Source organism: Ovis aries, chromosome 24 (genome assembly GCF_016772045.2).
Source record: "Ovis aries strain OAR_USU_Benz2616 breed Rambouillet chromosome 24, ARS-UI_Ramb_v3.0, whole genome shotgun sequence".
NCBI classification, from domain to species: domain Eukaryota; kingdom Metazoa; phylum Chordata; class Mammalia; order Artiodactyla; family Bovidae; genus Ovis; species Ovis aries.
In genome coordinates, this window is record NC_056077.1 from 20767026 (window position 1) to 20787263 (window position 20238).

The following is a 20238-nucleotide window of genomic DNA, read 5'->3' on the forward strand; positions in this document are numbered from 1 at the left end:
GTAGGATACTAAGTAAATAAATACTAGTTAGATTAATTTTAAGCACATTCAAAATAATTCCATATGTAATAGAAGTTTAAAAGTGCATGAGAATGGTTAATTATCAAATACTGAATTTGCAGTGAGAGTTACTTCTGGGGAAGGAGGGAGGCCTAGGATGAGCTATCGGTTATATTTGTGATGTTTTACTTTTTAATCTGGGTTGTGGGCATGTGGATGTTTTGTTGTATTATTCTTTTTTGTTTTTGTTCTATTACTCAGTCGTGTCTGACTCTTTGTGACCCCATGAACTGCAGCATGCCAGGCTTCCCTGTCCTTTACTGTCTCCTGGAGTTTGCTCAAACTCATGCCCATTGAGTCAATGATGCCATCCTACCATCTCATCCTCTATCGTCCCCTGCTCCTGCCTTCAATCTTTCGCAGCATCAGGGCCTTTTCCAGTGAGTTGGCTCTTCACATCAGATGACCAAGGTATTGGAGCTTCAGCTTCAGCATCAGTCCTTCCAGTGAATATTCAGGGTTGATCTCCTTTAGGATTGACTGGTTTGATCTCCTTGCTGTCCAAAGGACTCCTGAGTCTTTTCCAACACCATAGTTCAAAAGCATCAATTTTTTGGTGCTTGGCCTTCTTAATGGTCCAACTCTCACATCCATACATGACTACTGAAAAAACCATAGCTTTGACTAGGTGGACCTTTGTCAGCAAAGTAATGTCTCTGCTTTTTAATATGCTGTCTAGGTTTGTCATAGCTTTTCTTCCAATCAGCAAGTGTCTTTTAATTTCATGGCAGAAGTCACTGTCTGCAGTGATTTTGAAGCCCAAGAAAATAAAGTCTGTCACTGTTTCCATTTTTTTCCCCATGTATTTGCCATGAAGTGATGGGACTGGATGTCGTGATCTTCGGTTTTTGAATGTTGAGTTTTAAGCCAGCTTTTTCACTCTCTTTCACCTTCATCAAGAGGCTCTTTAGTTCCTCTTTGCTTTCTGCTATTAGTGTGGTATAATCTGCATATCTGAGGTTGTTGATATTTCTTGCAGCAGTCTTATTCTACTTTTAATTTTAATGACTGAAATGTTAATAGAACAAGAAATACATACTTGGGTTAGAAAAATCCCAAATACATCAAAGGCTACAGGATGTGAAGTTCCTGGCTCTGTGTTTCTGAGTCCCCAGCCTCTCCCATCAATGGTAGTTGCTCTTCCTAGATTCTTCTGCATCCTTTATGAAAAATCCTCCTCCTCCCTTTAAAAATACAAAATGGAAAATACTCTGCTGTGTAATCTCCTCTTAAAAGTTTATCTTAGAGCAGCCGCTCGTGACCTTAGCTGCATATGGGAACCCCTAGGGTACTAAAATGGACAGATACATGGCCCCACCCCAGACCAATGGTCTCAGAATCTCTAGGGTAGGGCCCGAGTGTCTGTGAATTTCCCAGGTGCTTCTAACCTACAGGCTGGACTGGGAACTCCTGGCTTAGGCTGTGACTCTGATTCTGAAAATTAGAATAGAAGGAGGAAATACATGTAACCTGGGTGACTTTTGGGACACACGCAACTTCAGGGGAGAGTTTGATGAATTCTCTGGACTCTTGGACAGACTTACCAATAATATTCTGAGTCTTGAAAAAGTGTATCAGCTCTGGATAAGAAGTGGCACCTTTCTTAGGGCAACTAGAAGCCCCCTCATTGCTAGTCTTTACCTCGAACTCAGAGAGAACTCTTTACTCCTCCTTTTATACATATATATTTTAATGCAAATTGAAAAATAGTACAACCTCCAAAGAGACAGGCATACATACATTTTTATAGATATTATCAGGCGGTAATGATGCACCATCTAATAGTCCCATAAAGAAATAAGTATACATAATTCCTACATCTTGGCTAGCATTAGGTATTGTCACTTATAATTCCTTACAATCTGATGGGTGAAAGCAATATATACTTGAACATGTATTGGATTAGCACTAAAGTTGGATATCATTTTATACGATTCTTTGTAGAGACTAGGTTAGTTGGGCTAGGAATTAAATTTATATGAGAAGCTGCTACAAGCACACCTCAGAGATATTGTGGGTTGGTTACTGACCACCACAATAAAGTCAGTATTGCAATAAATTGAGTCACATGAATTTTTCTTTTTTTTTTTTGGTTTCCAAGTGCATACGAAAGTTATGTTTACACCATACTATAGCGTGCAATAGTATTATGCCTAAAAAACAATGGAAATACATTAAATAAAAAATACTTTACTGCTAAAAATGGTAACTATCATCTAAGCGTTCAGTGAGTTGTTAATATTTTGTAGATGGAGACTCTTGTCTCAGTGTTGATGGCTGCTGACTGATCAGGGTGGTGGTTGCTGAAGACTGGGGTGACTGTTTTAATTTCCTAAGATAAGACAGCAACAAAGTTTGATGTGTCAATCGACTCTTCCTTTCACCAACGATTTCTCTGTAGCATTCAATGCTGTTTGATAGGATTTTACCCACAGTAGAACTGCTTTCAAAATTGAAATTAATCCTCTCAAACCTTGCTGTTGCTTTATCAACTAAGTTGTGATTCTATAATATTCTTAATCCTTTGTTGTCATTTCAATAATCTTCATCAGGAGTAGATTCCATCTCAAGAAACCACTTTTGTGCTCATCCATAAGAAGCAACTCCTTCTCCATTAATGTTTCATCATGAGATAACAGCAATTCAGTCACATCTTTAGGCTTCACTTCTATTTCTAATTCTCTTGCTATTTTCACCACATCTGCAGTTACTTCCTCCACTGATGTCTTGAATGCCTCAAAGTCATCCATAAGGGTTGGAATCAACTTCTTCCAAATCCCTGTTAGTATTGATGTTTTGACCACTTTGCTTGAATCACAAGTGTTCTTAATGGCATCTAGAATAACCATCCTTTCCAGGAGGGGTTCAATTTATTTTCCCCAGATCCATCAGAGGAGTTATTACCTGTGGCAATCATAGTCTTAGGAAATGTATTTTTAAATAATAAGGCTTTAAAAATAATAATAATTTAATTGAATAATAAACATTTAAATAATAAGCCAAAAGTATTCCTTGATCTATGGGCTACAGAGTGGATGTTTTGTTAAGTGTGAAAACAACATCAATCTCATTGCACATCTCCATCAGAACTCTTGAGTGCATTGTCAATGAACAGTAATATTTTGAAAGGAATCTCTTTTTCTGGGTAGTGGGTCTCAACAGTGGGTCTCAAATATTTAATACACCACACTGCACTCAGATGTGCTGACATCTAGGCTTTATTGTTCCATTTCCAGAGCGCAGAGAGTATATTTAGCATAATACTTAAGGACCCTAGGATTTTTGAAATGGTAAATGAGAACTGGCTTCAACTTAAAGTCACCAGCTGAATTAGCCACTAAAGAGAGAATCAGCTGGTCCTTTCAAGCTTTGAAGTCAGGCATTGACTTCTCTTCTCTAGCTATGTGCATCCTAGATGGTATCTTTTTCCAATATAAGGCTGTTTAGTGTAGCCATCTTTGTTAATTAGCTTAGCTAGATCTTCTGGATAACTTAATGTGGCTTCTACATCTGCACTTGCTGCTTCTCTTGAAATTTTATGTTATAGATGAGAGAGTCACTTCCTAGGCAGGTTGATAAGAAGTCTAGGGGACCCTAAGGAGAGAGGGGTCTGGAATTCTCAAGGAGGAAGAAAGGACAAACTTTCTTTTCCCTCTACATTCCTTAGGATTATAGAACAATAATGTATCCTGCTTGAGGACAGTCTCTGGAAAAAACCTTCTGGCTAACCCTGTTATCTTAAAATGTAAATTACAGGAGTAGGTCTAGTGAGGTCTTTACAACCTCCAGATATTCTTTTGATTCACTGTAATAACTAATTATGAGTTTGAGTGAACTATGGGAGTTGGTGATGGACAGGGAGGCCTGGCGTGCTGCGATTCATGGGGTTGCAAAGAGTTGGACATGACTGAGTGACTGAACTGAACTGAACTGAACTGAACTGAATAACTAATTAGAGAATATATAACTGCATTGCTAACACCAGCAAGGGGGTACTCTCTCTGCCCCTTCTGATGCCTATGTCAGAAGCTTTCTCTATCTCCTTTATACTTTAATAAAACTTTATTACACAAAAGCTCTGAGCGATCAAGCCTCGTCCCAGATTGAATTCTTCTCTGGAGGCCAAGAATCCTGGCTTTTTTGCATGGTTCACCAACAACCTTTCATAGAGAAGAATTCTTTTCTTAAACCTCATGGATCAACTTCTGCTAGCTTCAGTCTTTTCCCCTGAAGCTTCATCACCTCTCTCAGCCTCTCAGTTCTTCATAGAATTCAAGGTTGGACTTTGCTCTGGATTAGTCTTTGGCTTAAAAGAATGTTGTGGTTGGTTTGATCTTCTATCTGGACCACTAAAGGGCTTTCCAGGTGGCGCTAGTGGTAAAGAGCCCACCTTCCACTGCAGGAGACATAAGAGAAGCAGGTTTGATCCTTGGGTCAGGAGGATTCCCTGAAGGATGGCATGGTGACCCACTCCAGCATTCTTGCCTGGAGAATCCCCATGGACAGAGGAGTCTGGTGGACTATAGTCCATAGGGTTGCAAAGAGTTGGACACGACTGAATTGACTTCATGTACACACCAGACCACTAAAACTTTCCACATCAGCAATAAGACTGTTGTGGTTTCTTATCATCTGTGTGTTCACTAAGTAGGACTTTTTATTTGCTTCAAGAATTTTTCATTTGCATGCATGATTTCATTTAACTGTTTGGTGCAAGAGGCCTAGCTTTCAGCTTGTCTCAGCTTTTGACATGCTTTCCTCACTAAGCTTAATCATTTCTAGGTTTTAAAGTGAGACTTATGACTCTTCCGTTCACTCTGACACTTAGAGGCCATCATCAGGTTACTAACTGACCTGATTTCAGTATTGTTGTGTCTCAGAGAATAGGGAGGTGTGAGGAGAGGGAGAGAGATGGGAACAGCTCATTGGTAGAGCAGTCAAACACACACTACATTTATCAGTCAAGGTCACTGTCTGATAAGGGTGTGGTTTGTGGTGCCCCAATTATAATAGTGATATCAAGGGTCATGGATCACAGATCACCATAACAAATACAGTAATGATGCAAAAGTGAGAAATATTGTGAAAATTACCAAAATGTGACACAGAGACTTGAAATGAACAAATGCTGTTGGCAAAATGGTGCTGATGGATTTGCTCATCACAGAGTTACCACAGACCTTCAACATGTAAAAATGCAGTACTGCAGTGCAATAAAATGAATGATGCATGGATGAAACGATGCATGTGTGTATAAAGAAAAAACAAAACAATGGAGGCAATGCAGCAGTGTTCCACTTTAAACTCTGATTTAAGTCTCTGTTTAATGTGCTTTAATTATTATTCGTTCCTCGTCGGCCATCTTTTCTGCCCCATATAGTTTCCTGACATCCTGCAACAAACAGCTTCCAAGATGGCCGGGACTTTGCCCCCCAAAGAATTCCTCCAGACTGTCTTTGAATCTGTTCGGAACATCAGTGTGGAGAACCCCAGCTCTGACCCCAGTCCTGGTGAGTGTTTCTGGAGTATCTGAGTCTGTGCCTGGCAGCGGTGAAGGCTGATTTCCTGGTATCAAGCGGACTCCTTGTCCCAGGGACTGGATGCCATGTCTGCAAAACAATGAGTAGCAAAAATCCACAGGGCAAAAATTACATCTTTGTAAAGTGATTTGAAATCATATCTTGTTCTCCTCGGTTAGGCCAGTAAGTTTAATGGGTGAACATATGAAACAAACATTTCAGAACAATTGATTTAAGGGCCAAAATGTCTGTGTGACTATGAATTGCTGTGCTGGGACCAGGCTGACTGGGTTTGAATCCTGGGGCTGCTACTTGTGGACTGTGTGACTTTGGGTAAACTCTCTAACCTCTCTGTGCCTCAGGTTTCATCCTCTGTAAAATGAGGATAATGAAAGTCCCTCCCTCACTAGATTATTGTGAAGACTGGTGGGTTTAAACCTAGGAAAGTGAAAGTTGCTCAGTCGGGTCCGACTCTTTGCAACCCCATGGACTATACAGTCCATGGAATTCTCCAGGCCAGAATACTGGAGTGGGTATCCGTTCCCTTCTCCAGGGGATCTTCCCAGATCCCAGGGATCAAACCCAGATCTCCTACATTGCAGGTGGATTCTTTACCAGCTGAGCTACCAGGGAAGCCCCTTAAACATCCTATAAACCTATAAACATGTTCACAACAGTGCCTGGCACATAGGAAATGCTCAGTAAGTATTAGATATTAGTAAGTGTTATTGTACACTTATTAAGTGTAGACTTGCGCCCAGCAGGAGGAGACAAAGTTAACCAGACCAAAGAATAATTGTAATAATGATAGTTGACAATCCATGTTTACTTTGTTTCCTGCAGCAAATAATATTTGAGCACCAACTATGTGAACAAAATAGAAATCCCTGCCCTCATAGAGCTTATTTTCAAATGGTGGCAGGGGCGGGGTGGGGGTGGGGTCGCTAGACAATAAATTGAAGGCATAAGTGAAATACGAAGTGTGTTGTGTGATAACTATCGAGAAGGAAAATTTGTTTGTTCTCTGTCTATGTCTCTATTCCTGCTTGCAAATAGGTTCTTCTGTACCATTTTTCTAGAACCCACACATGTGTGTTAACACATGATATTTGTTTTTCTCTTTTTCACTCTACACGACAGTCTCTGGGTCCATCTGTGTCTCTGCAAATGGCTCAATGTCATTCCTTTTTTATGGCTAATATTCCACTGTATATATGTGCTACATCTTCTTATCCATTCCTCTGCTGATGGACATGTAGGTTGCTTCCAAGAGGAAAGAGGGGCTAGGAAGAGTTGAGAGATTGGGCTTGACATATATACACTCCTCTGTGTAAAACAGATAACTAATAAGAACCTACTGTGTAGCTCAGGGAACTCTGCTTGGTGCTCTGGGGTGACCTGAATGGGAAGGAAATCAAAAAAAGAGGGGAGATAAATATATATGGCAGACATGCATCTCAGATTCATTTTGCTGTACAGCAGAAACTAACGCAACATTTTAAAGCAACTATCTCCAATAAAATTTTTTTAAGAAGGAAATTAAAGCAAGGACAGGAGTCAGAGAGTGTGGGGTGCAGGGTTGTAATCTGAAAGGAGATGGGCTAAGGAAGGTTTCACAAGGTGACATTTGAGGAAGGACTCAAGGGAGTTGGGAGCGGGGCCAGTGGACATGTGAAGCTACGTCTGCAGACAGAGGAGTGGACAGGACTGGGGGAGGAAGGAGAAATGGAGGGCGGTGTGGCTGCAGTGGAGCCTTGTCTCCCTGTAAAGGAAGTCTTAAGGCGAGGGTTTCATGGGGCAGCAAGCCCAGCAGCATCACAGTCGGATTGATGCTCATCTTGGGTACTCACCTCTGTCCTGTGGGGTGGGTGGTATGTTCCTCCCACTTTCTTGACAAAGGAAATGGAGTTTCAAGAGACTCAGAGATTCAGCCAAAGTCTCAGAGCTAGTAAATGGCAGCTCTTGGAATTGAACCCAAAGCAGGTGAAGATCACCACTAGCCCCCACGGCCCTCACAGCCCAACAGTCCAGCTGTCATAAGCTCCTCCTGTGCCCGTGGCGATGAGAAAGTAAGACTTTTCTCACCCGGGGAGGAGGCCCTTACCTCCAGTGCTTAGTTGGCGTTTTCTTTGGTTGGTTCTGGGTATTAATTTCTGCTGTGATTGTAGTAACTAATGGATTAGCAGAACTACTACTTGGTTTCACTTTGGTAAATTGTGTGTGTTGATTCATTCAACAAACATTTGCTGAATACCTACTATGTGCCAGGCCCTATTCTAAGCCCTGGAAGCACAGCAGTGATAAGCCCAAATCCCTGCTGCACTTTAAAACCATTCTTTTCTCCTCAATTCTGTACTTTTACTGGATCCTGTTTTCATTGGAAAGTGGGGCCAAGGTGGTCTGGGAGAGACGGGTCTTTTACATTCTACAAGTGGGCTGTGATAAAGATGTTTGAGCACCAGACGTGTATCTTCGACCTGGTCCAGTTTTGCCTCTTGATTGATGTCCAGTGAATTTCCACTGAAGATGCAGTGAGAGGGGTGTGGCCACAGGGCTCTTGAAATGTCCAGCCCTGGGTGGTGCTGGCGAGTCTGTCAGTATCAGGGGCTGTCAGCTACTAAGACAGGAAATCCAGGACTCTTCTTAAGACAAGGGGCCTGGTTTCCTCTCAGACGGTGCACATCTGGGCCAGCTGAGACAGTATCTCATTTGTGTATTGGTGAGTAAATGGTTTGACTAGGTAAGGTTAAGCTTATTCAAAGACTGACGCAGATGGGTTTCTGCTGTTGCCAAGGAAAATGTAACAGACCCATTTCTATTCTCTCCTGGGATGGGAGGGCCACAGCCTCCACCAAGACTTTTATGGCAGGCAGGTCATCTTCCCTTTCCACACTTAGATAGGAGCACATCTTCCTCATAATTCTGGAAGCCCTAGCTCTAACTCTGGGTTGCAAACTCAAATGCATGGGGTGGCTATGACAGGTAGTATAAGTAATAAAAATGGCTAACATATATTGAGTGCTTACTGTATACTTGGCTTTATATGTAATGATATGTTTAGTCCTCACAAAAATTCTGTAAGGTATTCAAAATTTTAATCCTCATTTTATAGACTGGGAGTATGAGGCACAGAGGGGTTAAATAGCTTTGGATTTGAATCTAAAGCCAGAGTGAACAGCTCCTACTGCCCAGTCAGAGTGATGCAAAGCTTCTACTGTGTGCACGCGGCTTTGTACAGAGTTAGTAAAACATAGCAGAAGTTTAATTCAAACTGGTCCCTGGGTGCCTGAGCTCAGCTTCTACCCTACACCGCTTCTCTTGGGTAAATCTGCTTGGAGAAGAACATTACTCACTTCAATAAAGAAGTAGACTCAGGGAATTCCCTGGCAGTCGAGTGGTTGGGACTCTGCACTTTCATTGCAGGGGGCCTGGGTTCGATCCCTAGTCAGGGAATGAAGATCCCACAGGCCTCACAGCCAAAAAAAAAAAAAAATAAAAAAATAAAGTTACTGCAACCAGTGATCACCGGGGGCGGGGGAGGAGGAAAGACTCACATTTACTGAAATTCTCTTTCCGCTGTTCCTTCTCCACATCATCCATTCCTCAGGTTGCCATGGCATCGTGGCTCCCTCTTCCGATGACATCATCAAGCTGGCCGAAGCCAATGCCTGCTGGGCCCCCGAGGACCTGCTCTGCCTGGAGGAGGACACGTTCCTCAGGAGCGTGGAGCTTCTGGGGGCCGTCAGGAGCTTCAGCCTGGCTCAGCTGAGGAAGCTGAAGGAGAAGGCAGTACAGGTGAAGCCCGAATCAGGGAGGAAGCCCTCACAGAGGGAGACCCAGCCCAGGGTCCCAGCCCTGCTGAGCACAGACCCATCTCATGGAGTCTGCACTTGGGTCATCTTGTTGGGATCTCACTGCGCCCGCTCCGAGCCAGAGCTGTGACCTGTGAGCCTGAGAGAGCCCTAGCTCCTCCCTCTCAGGACTCTGTAGAGGATGGGATGAGATGTCTTGGCATCTAAAGGGTGCTCCATAAATCAAATTTTGGGGATACCCTGGTGCCTCTGACGGAGGTGGTTTCCAGGAAGCATGCCTTTTCTTTCCCCACTTGGAGAGCCCCACTGCTGCTTGCAGGAGGCTTTCTCAGAATCTGTTGCAAAGTCACCTGAGAACAAAGCAGAAAGGCATAAAAGGAGAACTCGAAGTAATTTGCCATCTTTATAAAGGTTCCCTTGAGTGGCTTGTTTCAGCTGTTAAGACTGTCCATGCACTATGTAGTTATGGTTGTGGAGTTAAGACATTAAATTCCTTGAAATGATACGTCTGTTTTGCATATAAGTAATCCAAGTTTATTGTAGACAAGTCAGAAAATAATAAAGAAGAAAATCAGTCAATCTTTTACCTGGAGATAACTGGGTGGCTCAAATGGTAAAAAATCCACCTGCAGTGCGGGAGACCTGGGTTTGATCCCTGGGTTGGGAAGATCCCCTGGAGAAGGGCATGGCTACCCACTCCAGTATTCTTGCCTGGAGAATTCCACGGACAGAGGAGGCTGGCGGGCTCCAGTCCATGGGGTTGGAAAGAGTCAGACACGAGAGACTACTGCTTTCACTTTCAAGCACTCTTAATATTTTGGTATGTTCACCCGAAGCTTCCCAGACTTCTGTGTATTGCATGTAAAATATATTTATATATTTCATACATGTATTTCATATACCTCACATATATATGTTACAAAAAATAGTATCATACTCACTAACTCTTCAATAGCTTCCTCTCCACACTAACAGTGTAGAGCACATATTATTATATATCAGAAATATAAATATATATCAGCATTTTAAATAGCTACATAATATCCTACTTTATGGTTGGCCTTTATTTATTTATCTAGTTGGTATACTTTAAGACTTTATTTTTTTTAATGCCTCAATATTTATACATATTTCTTTGGGCACTTGTCTTATTATTTACTTAGGCTAAGTTCTCAGAGATGGAATATCTGAATCAAAGAGTATAAATGTTTTAAAAGGTTTTTATGCATGTAGCCAAATTTCCCTCTAAAAAGCATGTACCAATTTACATTCTTAATATCAACAAATGAGGGCATCCTTTATCCCATATTTTTCTGATACCATAAGTGATCATTCTTTTTACTCTTTGTCAGTTCGGTCAGCCTACTTACTATTCTTTGATTGTTGTTAACGTACATTTCTTTAATATGACTGAGACAACTTTTCTCATATGTTTGTTTCTTCTTTTGTGAATTTCCTATTCATGTTTTTTGTCTGTTTAAAAAATATAGTCATCATTTTCTTATTGATTTGTTTGAGAACTTTATATATTAAAGAAATTTACCCCATGTCAGTTTCAAATACAGTCAGTAAAAGTGAAAGTGAAAGTTGCTCAATCGTGTCCGACTCTTTGAGACCCCACGGACTATACAGTCCACGGAACTCTCCAGGCCAGAATACTAGAGTGGGTAGCCTTTCCCTTCTCCAGGGCATCTTCCCCACTCAGGAATTGAACCGGGGTTTCTTGCGCTGCAGGTGGATTCTTTACCAACTGAGCTATCAGGGAAGCCACAGTCAGTAGAGGTCAGTCTAATCTGGCTTTTTTTTCCACCTGAAGGTTTGGGACAGGCCTTCTCACTGGAGAGACTACCATATTGTTTCCCTGGGGCGCATTGCCCTGGCTCTTAATGAGAGTGAGCTGGAGCAGCTGGATCTCAGCTCCATCGATACCGTGGCTTCCCTCAGCCAGCAGACAGAGTGGACCCCAGGGCAGGTAAGTAGACATGCTGGATCTCTTAAATATTCGATTTCTGCCTTAATAGTGTGTATATTTTCCTTTACATCCTAGAGCATACTTAGTATAGTCATTATAGCAGCTTTAAAAGTCTTTGCTGCTGGGGACTTCCCTGGTGGCCCAGTGGTTAAGGCTTTACTTTCAGTGCATGAAATGTGGGTTCAGTCCCTGGCCAGGGGGCTAAGATCCTGTATGCCTAACAGGAATAAACAAAACAAAACATGAAACAGAAACAATATTGTAACAAATTCAATAAAGACTTAAAAAATAGCTGTAAAAAAATGAAAGTCCTTGCTTCTAATTTCATCATCATTGTCATTCCTATTTATTTATTTTAGCTGCACTGGATCTTCACTGCCGCTCATGGGCTTTCTCTAGTTGGGGAGCGGGGGGGGGCGCTACTCTTTCCTGTGGCTTCTCTTGTTGCGGAACATGGGCTCTAAGCTCTTGGACTTAAGTAGTTGGGGTGCACGGGCTTAGTTGCTTCTAGGCATATGGGGATCTTGCCAACGTAGGGCTCAAACTGTGTCCCCTGCATTGGCAGGTAGATTCTTAACCATTGGACAACCAGGGAAGTTCATCATTGTCTTTTTGTTAGCTAATTTTCCCCCTAATTATGGTCCTATTTTCTTATTTGTAAGTCTAAACATTTTAACGGGCTAATGGGCATTGTGAGTTTTACATCTTTGAACACTCAGTTTAGTTGTTCTCCTTTGAAAAGTACTAGGCTTTGTTCTGGCACACACTTCAGTTACCTTCAGATCAGTCTGATGATTTTGAGGCTTCCCTTTGAGCATTATAAGGGTGAATCTAGAGTGAGCGTCCAGCCCAGCATTTCTCATGATGTACTCTGCATATAAGTGAAATAAGCAGGGTGACAATATACAGCCTTGATGCACTCCTTTTCCTATTTGAAACTAGTCTGTTGTTCCATGTCCAGTTCTAACTGTTGCCTCCTGATCTGCATACAGGTTTCTCAAGAGACAGGTCAGGTGGTCTGGTATTCCCATCTCTTGAAGAATTTTCCACAGTTTATTGTAATCCACACAGTCAAAGGCTTTGGCCTAGTCAATAAAGCAGAAATAGATGTTTTTCTGGAACTCTCTTGCTTTTTCGATGATCCAGCAGATGTTGGCAATTTGATCTGTGGTTCCTCTGCCTTTTCTAAAACCAGCTTGAACATCTGGAAGTTTACGGTTCACGTATTGCTGAAGCCTGGCTTGGAGAATTTTGAGCATTACTTTACTAGCGTGTGAGATGAGTGCAATTGTGCGGTAGTCTGAGCATTCTTTGGCATCGCCTTTCTTTGGGATTGGAATGAAAACTGACCTTTTCCAGTCCTGTGGCCACTGCTGAGTTTTCCAAATTTGCTGGCATATTGAGTGCAGCACTTGTGGCCACAGCAATCAGAGCAGAAAAAGAAATAAAAGGAATCCAAATTGGAAAAGAAGAAGTAAAACTCACTGTTTGCAGATGACATGATCCTCTACATGGAAAACCCTAAAGACTCCACCAGAAAATTCCTAGAGCTAATCAATGAATATAGTAAAGTTGCAGGATATAAAATCAACACACAGAAATCCCTTGCATTCCTATACACTGATTATGAGAAAATAGAAAGAGAAATTAAGGAAACAATTCCATTCACCATTGCAATGAAAAGAATAAAATACTTAGGAATATATCTACCTGAAGAAACTAAAGACCTATATATAGAAATCTATAAAATACTGGTGAAAGAAATTAAGAAAAAAAGGATTTGAAATAGCTCAACTGGAATTCCATCACCTCCACTAGCTTTGTTCATAGTGACTCTTTCTAAGGCCCACTTTATTTCACAGAAACACAAGCTGGAATCAAGATTGACGAGAGAAATATCAATAACCTCAGATATGCAGATGACACCACCCTTATGGCAGAAAGTGAAGAGGAACTAAAAAGCCTCTTGATGAAAGTGAAGGAAGAGAGTGAAAAAGTTGGTTTAAAGCTCAACATTCAGAAAACTAAGATCATGGCAATTGGTCCCATCACTTCATGGGAAGTAGATGGGAAAACAGTGGAAATACTGTCAGACTTTATTTTTTTGGGCTCCAAAATCACTGCAGATGTTGATTGCAGCCATGAAATTAAAAGATGCTTACTCCTTAGAAGGAAAGTTATGACCAATCTACACAGTATATTTAAAAGCGGAGACATTACTTTGCCGACAAAGGTCCTTCTAGTCAAGGCTATGGTTTTTCCAGTGGTCATGTATGGTTGTGAGAGTTGGATGGTGAAGAAAGCTGAGCGCCAAAGAATTGATGTTTTTGAACTGTGGTGTTGGAGAAGACTCTTGAGAGTCCCTTGGACTGCAAGGAGGTCCAACCAGTCCATCCTAAAGGAGATCAGTCCTGGGTGTTCATTGGAAGGATTGATGTTGAAGCTGAAACTCCAATACTCTGGCCACCTCATGAGAAGAGTTGACACATTAGAAAAGACCCTGATGCTGGGAGGGATTGGGGGCAGGAGGAGAAGGGGACGACAGAGGATAAGTTGGCTGGATGGCGTCAATGACTTCATGGACATGGGTTTGAGTAAACTCCAGGAGTTGGTGATGGACAGGGAGGCTTGGCATGCTACAGTTCATGGGGTCGCAAAGAGTCGGACATGACTGAGCGACTGAACTGAACTGAGAGTGAGCTTTATTCAGTGGTTAATTTATCCTCATCACTGAGACGTGATTCTTCTGAGGACTCCATCCAATGCTCTGTGTAGTTCAAGATCTCTTCTCTAGGGCTGGTGGGAATATGAACTCTTCCCAGCTCCGTGTGAGCTCTGAGAATTGCTCGGCCTCCTGCTTTCTGATGCCTTTTTGATATTTATGTGGACTTCCATTCCTTGCGTGTGATAGTGCTCAGCCTGACTTGATAAAACCTCTCTGTAGATGTCTGGACCCCTTCCCCTCTCTGTGCAATTTCTTCCTCCCCAATACATCACCTGACATATTATAGGATCTCTGGCCTCTCTGGACTTGAATCTCTGTATCCTCAATGCAGCCTGACCACTGGGCTTTTTTGGGTTCCCTTTCCCGCTCCATAGCCTGGAACCTGCCTCTGGGCAGACAGTAAGGGCAATTGTGGGGTTCACCTGATTTGTTTTCCTTCTTTGAGCATTATAGGCTTGTGCTTTCTGTTGTCCAGTGTCTAAGTAGAGTCATTTCATTGACTTTTTTTCAGTTTATGGTGAGAGGGCGATTCCTGTGTCAGTGAATCCTTCATGGGCGAAAGAAGAACTTCTGCCCAGAAAATGTTTCTGTTGGGTAGGAAGTTAATCCACTGTATTGCTGAATGGGGTGTCTTAGCTGCTCTGTGTTCACTTGGTTCTCAGGTGGCCCTCCCCTCAGCTGTCATTTTTCAGCACTAGGCTTGCGTATCATGTAATTAGCAACCCCAGAAAAAAGCGCTTCTTTCTCATTAATTTTTGAAACAGCCTCAGCATTGAGTCCAATCATGTAATTGCCCAGTCCTAAACAATCTGGTCAGAAGTAGAATATGTGGGTTGGCTTGACACACATCAGAGAGTAGAATCCATCTCATCAAGACCATCTGAACTGAGAATGGGGAACACGTGTGTGATAGGCTATGTGATGACCCCCAAAGATGTCTACTTCCTCATCGCTGGAACCCATGAATAGGTTCCTTTATGTGACAAAAGGAACTTTGCTGATGTGATTAGGTTAGGAATCTTGCAGTGGGAGATTATCCTGGTGGGCCCAACATAATCACAGGGGTCCCTAGTGATGGAGGTGGGGGCAGGAGGGACCCAGATACAGAGGGCAATGTGACAGGGGGAGGGGGAGGCAGGGGGACACACTGAGAGATTTGAAGGTGCAGTGCTGCTGGGTTTGAAGATTGAAGACAGGGCTCTGAGTCAAGGACTTCAGGCAGCCTCCAGAAGCTAAAACAGTCAAGGAAATGAATGCAATCTAGAGTCTCAAAAGGAACACATCCTGATGACCCATTTTAGGACTTCAGATCCCCAGAACTATAATAGAATATATCCGTGTCATTTCAGGCCACAGAGTTTGTGGTAATCTGTTATAGCAGCAAAAGGAAACGAATACAGGTGGTTCACAAAGGGAAAAGCATCAAGGGGAGGGAGCATGGATACTAGGCAGGCAAAACCAAGGCATGTCCCCTACTCTCATGAGCTTCTTGCAATCAGGATTGCCATGTCACATGACTGAGTGGCAACATTCAAATAGAACACGGGGTGAATTGTGCCCCGCTGGAGCTGGGCAACATGGAGGCCCTGGCCCTAAAGGTGAAGTAAGTTAATACATGTTAAATATGTGAACAATGGGCTTGCCTGCTGGCTCAGACATTAAGAATCCGCCTGCAATGAGGGAGAACTGGGTTTGATCCTTAGGTTGGGAAGATCTGCTGGAGAAGAGGATGGCTACCCATTCCAGTATTCTGGCCTGGAGAATTCCATGGACAGAGGAGCCTGGTGGGCTACAGTCCATGGGGTCGCAAAGAGTCGGATATGACTGAGCGCCTTTCACTTTCACTGTGAACAATGCCTGGCACCTCGTAGTCCAAAAAATTAGTTGTTTTCATTGTTGCCATCAGTATATTGTCATCATCACACCCCCTCTTTCTGGCAGTTTAACACTTGCCTCGTTTGCAAGATGAGAGGGTGGGCCCTCCCCCTGCCCCACCAGTCTGCACTTCCTGCCACTCCGACATTCTATAATCCTGGGGTTCTGTGACTCTAAAACTGGTTTTGACTGACTTAAGAAGTGCCGCATCACACTTCCAATATTAAAATCATTCTATTTGCAGTCTGGGAGAAAACAGGAAAATATCTCCAAGTTAGAAACTACAGTATCTCTGTCCCTTTGTACCAATTTTCAATTCCCATGGATGGCAGTGAGATTTATCAATATGTTTGAAGGGGATATGAAAACCTAACATTTGCATATATCATTTGCAGTCAGTTCCTCAACTTTAGCTCCCAATCAAACCCTTAAATGCATGTTTCTAGATTAATAGTCAGACCTGGTGGAACTGCATTAACAGATAGTTCAGCTTAAAAACCAATATAAAGGAAAAAAACTATTATAGAAGCCAGAGGGATGAACAGAGAGATTGAAATCTTACAGCTATTCACTTTTGGCGGTTAATATTGCCTAAAAGTGTTGGTATTAATTGTCTTGGAATCATTACAGATACACTGGCCCAGTCATTCAAGGAAATATATTTTGGCTTATCATCTTGCAGGCTGAGCTTGCATTTTCCAGGTTCCAGTGGCAAAACAATTTAATATCGCATCTTCAAAGTAATTTTATTTGAATTGTATTTTTGCACTTTCATTTTAAAATGGGCATGCCTGATAGTGGGGGAGCACAGACTGCTATGAGTCAACAAGTGAAACCGGATTATGAAGACTTAATAAGAAAAGTTCAAAAGCCAACGTGAATCTTTACCTCTCCTTCATCCCCAAACATCTTCAGTGGCTTAGAGTAGAGGCTCTGGAGTCAGACTGCCTGGGCTGTAATCCTAGAACCAGTCATTCAAGCCATCTTGGCATACTTGGCATTACCTTGGCATCTTGGCTTAACCTTGGCATAGTTACTTAACCTCTCTGTGCCTCAGTTTCTGCATCTGTGAAATAGAGATAATATTAATATTTAGTTCCTAGGGTTGTGGGGATTAGGAAAGATAGTATGTGTAAATGGTCAAAAGAGTGTTGGCATACAGTAGGCATTCAATAAATATTACCTGTTATTATTTGGGATGCACATTTCCATTCAGTCAAGGACATTTAAATCTAAGCACAGTATTAACTGAAATTCCCTTATAGCACCTGTGAGCTTTGTAATCATTGAGGGAAACTTCATGAAGACATTGATCAACCTGATTTGCAGAAATGTAGGAAATCTCTCTGAAGCCAATCCATCATGTGAGAAGCAGTAATTCAATGTCATTTCAAACGAATATATATTGCCTATGCTGCTGCTGCTGCTAAGTCGCTTCAGTCGTGTCAGACTCTGTGCGACCCCATGGACTGCAGCCTACCGGGTTCCTCCGTCCATGGGATTTTCCAGGCAAGAGTACTGGAGTGAGTTGCCATTGCCTTCTCCTATATATTGCCTATGGCTTCTGTAAATCACTTACTTAGATGTTCATCCATTCATTCATTGAAAAAGTACTTATTATTCAGAATGTACCTTACTGTGGGCTATGCATTGTGCCAGGTACTGGGAATATGGTAGTGAACTAGCTGGGTAGGGTCTTCATCTTTGGAGATTCTGCTTGGTGATACAGACAAAAAGTTGAGCAATCAAGAGGAAACATTTAACACATTTTGATAAGGGATAAGCAGAAGATAGACAAGGTTCTCATGGAAATAGTAGGGAGGGAAGCTACTTGGGATGGGAGAATCCAGGAAATCTTCCCTGAGCAGGTAGCATTTAAACAGACCTGAGGGATAGAAAGGCAACAGCTGCGTTTAAAAGTGGAATCCCATTGCAATGTTTCACCATGTTCGCTAACACTTTCTCTTAACACTAGAGTGATCCATATTGTGTGACAGGCTGGACTGACATTAAAGGGAGATGGGAAGATTCACTGTGACTCTTCCACTTCCACTCAGGAGATGTTCGTCCTTGGATGTCCCCTCCCTACCTTTGCCTTGTGAGCGCTGGTCCTTCTGTAATCTTTACAATCTGTCTCCATGATCCCTGACAATCCACATTATTATGCAGCTCATCTTTGGGGGATTGACTTGGGTTCTTCCTCAAGTCCAACATAGGCAGATGAAATTAATCAGGATCCATCCAGTTACAAGTGACAGAAAACCCAACTCAAAGAGACTTGAGCAAGAAGGGAGTTTGTTAGCCCAATAAAAAACTAAATGGAAGATCTAAATAGACAGTGCTTCAAAGAAGACATACACAAGGCCAAAAAGCACATGAAAAGATGCTCAACATCACTAATTATTAGAAAAATGCAAATCAAAGCTACAGTGAGGTATCACCTGACATTGGTCAAAAAATCTACAAACAATAAATGCTGGAGAGGGTGTGGAGAAAAGGGGACTCTCCTACCCTGTTGGTGGAAAGTAAATCGGTGCATTATAGAGAACAGTATGGAGATTCATTAAAAAATGAAATATGAATTTCCATATGATCCAGCAATCCCACTCCCGGGCATACGTCCAGAGAAAACCATAATTCAAAAAGATACATGCACCCCAGTGTTCGTTGCAGCACTATTTACAATAGCCGAGACAAGGAAGCAACCTAAATGTTCATGGACAGAGGAATGGATAAAGAAGATGTGGTACACATATATAATGGAATACTACTCAGCCATAGGAGACGGCGATGGCACCCCACTCCGGTACTCTTGCCTGAAACATCCTATGGGCGGAGGAGCCTGGTGGGCTGCGGTCCATGGGGTCGCTGAGGTTCAGACACGACTGACAGACTTCACTGTCACTTTTCACATTCATGCATTGGAGAAGGAAATGGCAACCCACTCCAGTGTTCTTGCCTGGAGAATCCCAGGGATGGGGGAGCCCGGTGGGCTGCTGTCTATGGGCTCGCACAGAGTTGGACACGACTGAAGTGACTTAGCAGCAGCAGCAGCACTCAGCCATAAAAAGAGTGAAGTAATGCCAAAATATCATATGATATCGCTTATATGTGGAATCTAAAAAAACGGTGTAAATGAAAGCACATTTACACAATAGAGTCACAGATGCAGAAAACAACTATGGTTACCAGGCGGAAAGAGGAGGAGGGATGAATTGCGAGGCTGGGCTTGACATATACACGCTACCATATATAAAATTGATAACTGAAAGGAATTACCATAGGGAATCTCTCAGGGCTCAGATGGTAGAGAACCTGTCTGCAACGCAGGGGACCTGTGTTCGATCCTTGGGTGGGGAATATCCCTTTAAGAAGAGAATGGCCCATTCCAGTATTCTTGCTTGGAGATTCCCATGGACAGAGGAGCCTGGTGGGCTGTAGTTCATGGGGTCACAACGAATCTGACATGGCAGAGCGACTAATACTCACTTTTCACTAAGGACTTACTGTGTAGCACAGGGAACTCTGCTCAATGCTCTGTAAAGACATATATGGGAAAAGAATCTAAAAAAGAGCGGCGATATGTATATATGTGTGTATATATGTGTATGTGTGTGTGTGTGTGTGTGTGTGTAACTGATTCACTTTGCTGTGCACCTGAAACTAACACAGTGTTGTAAATCCACTAATTTTTATAAAAGAATGGAGTTTATTGCCTCCTATCACAGAGGAGGTCAGGAGTGGAATCAAAGCATGGCTGGATCCAGGGGCTTCAACCCTGTTGTCAGGACTGTCTCTCACCATTTTTGACCCTGCTTTCTTCTGCGTTGGCTTTGTTCAGAGGCAGTTTCTTTCCATGTGGAGAGTTCTAGCAGATTCAGGTGTTTGTCTTCCAAGGTCCAGTCCAGAGTAAAGAAAGCTCAGCTCTTCTAATTGCTCCAGCCAAAGTCCTGGTTGGTTTTGACTGGGTCATATCCCAAGTCTAGAACCAATCACGACAGTCAGGCTAAGAGGCATTCTGACCGGCCAGGAACACTCCTGGAACTCAGAATGCAGTTAGCTCCAATTGGACCACATGAAGTAAGAGTGTGGGAAGGCTGGCTCACCAAGGAAAGTCATGAACAATGAATAGCCACTATGTTAAATTAAGGGGACCCTACACTACACATCAGCCCCTAAAAGCAAAGCTAATTGGGAAGATTCCCGTGTGGTTTTAAATGCCAGAGCATTTAATGTTCTACCCTCTGGAGCTGAAGAGTGAGAGGCAAACGTATT

General features: G+C 42.5%; 1 protein-coding gene across 1 annotated transcript in view; it reads left to right on the plus strand.

The window, feature by feature from the left end:
- Nucleotides 1-20238, plus strand: part of OTOA (otoancorin) — an 84139-nt gene that overhangs the window by 56334 nt on the left and 7567 nt on the right. Inside the window, exons 22-24 of the mRNA XM_027961995.3 lie at nt 5441-5570; nt 9187-9374; nt 11208-11363. Of these exons, the coding sequence (XP_027817796.2) occupies nt 5441-5570; nt 9187-9374; nt 11208-11363 (474 nt within the window). The remainder of the gene's footprint in view (nt 1-5440; nt 5571-9186; nt 9375-11207; nt 11364-20238) is intronic.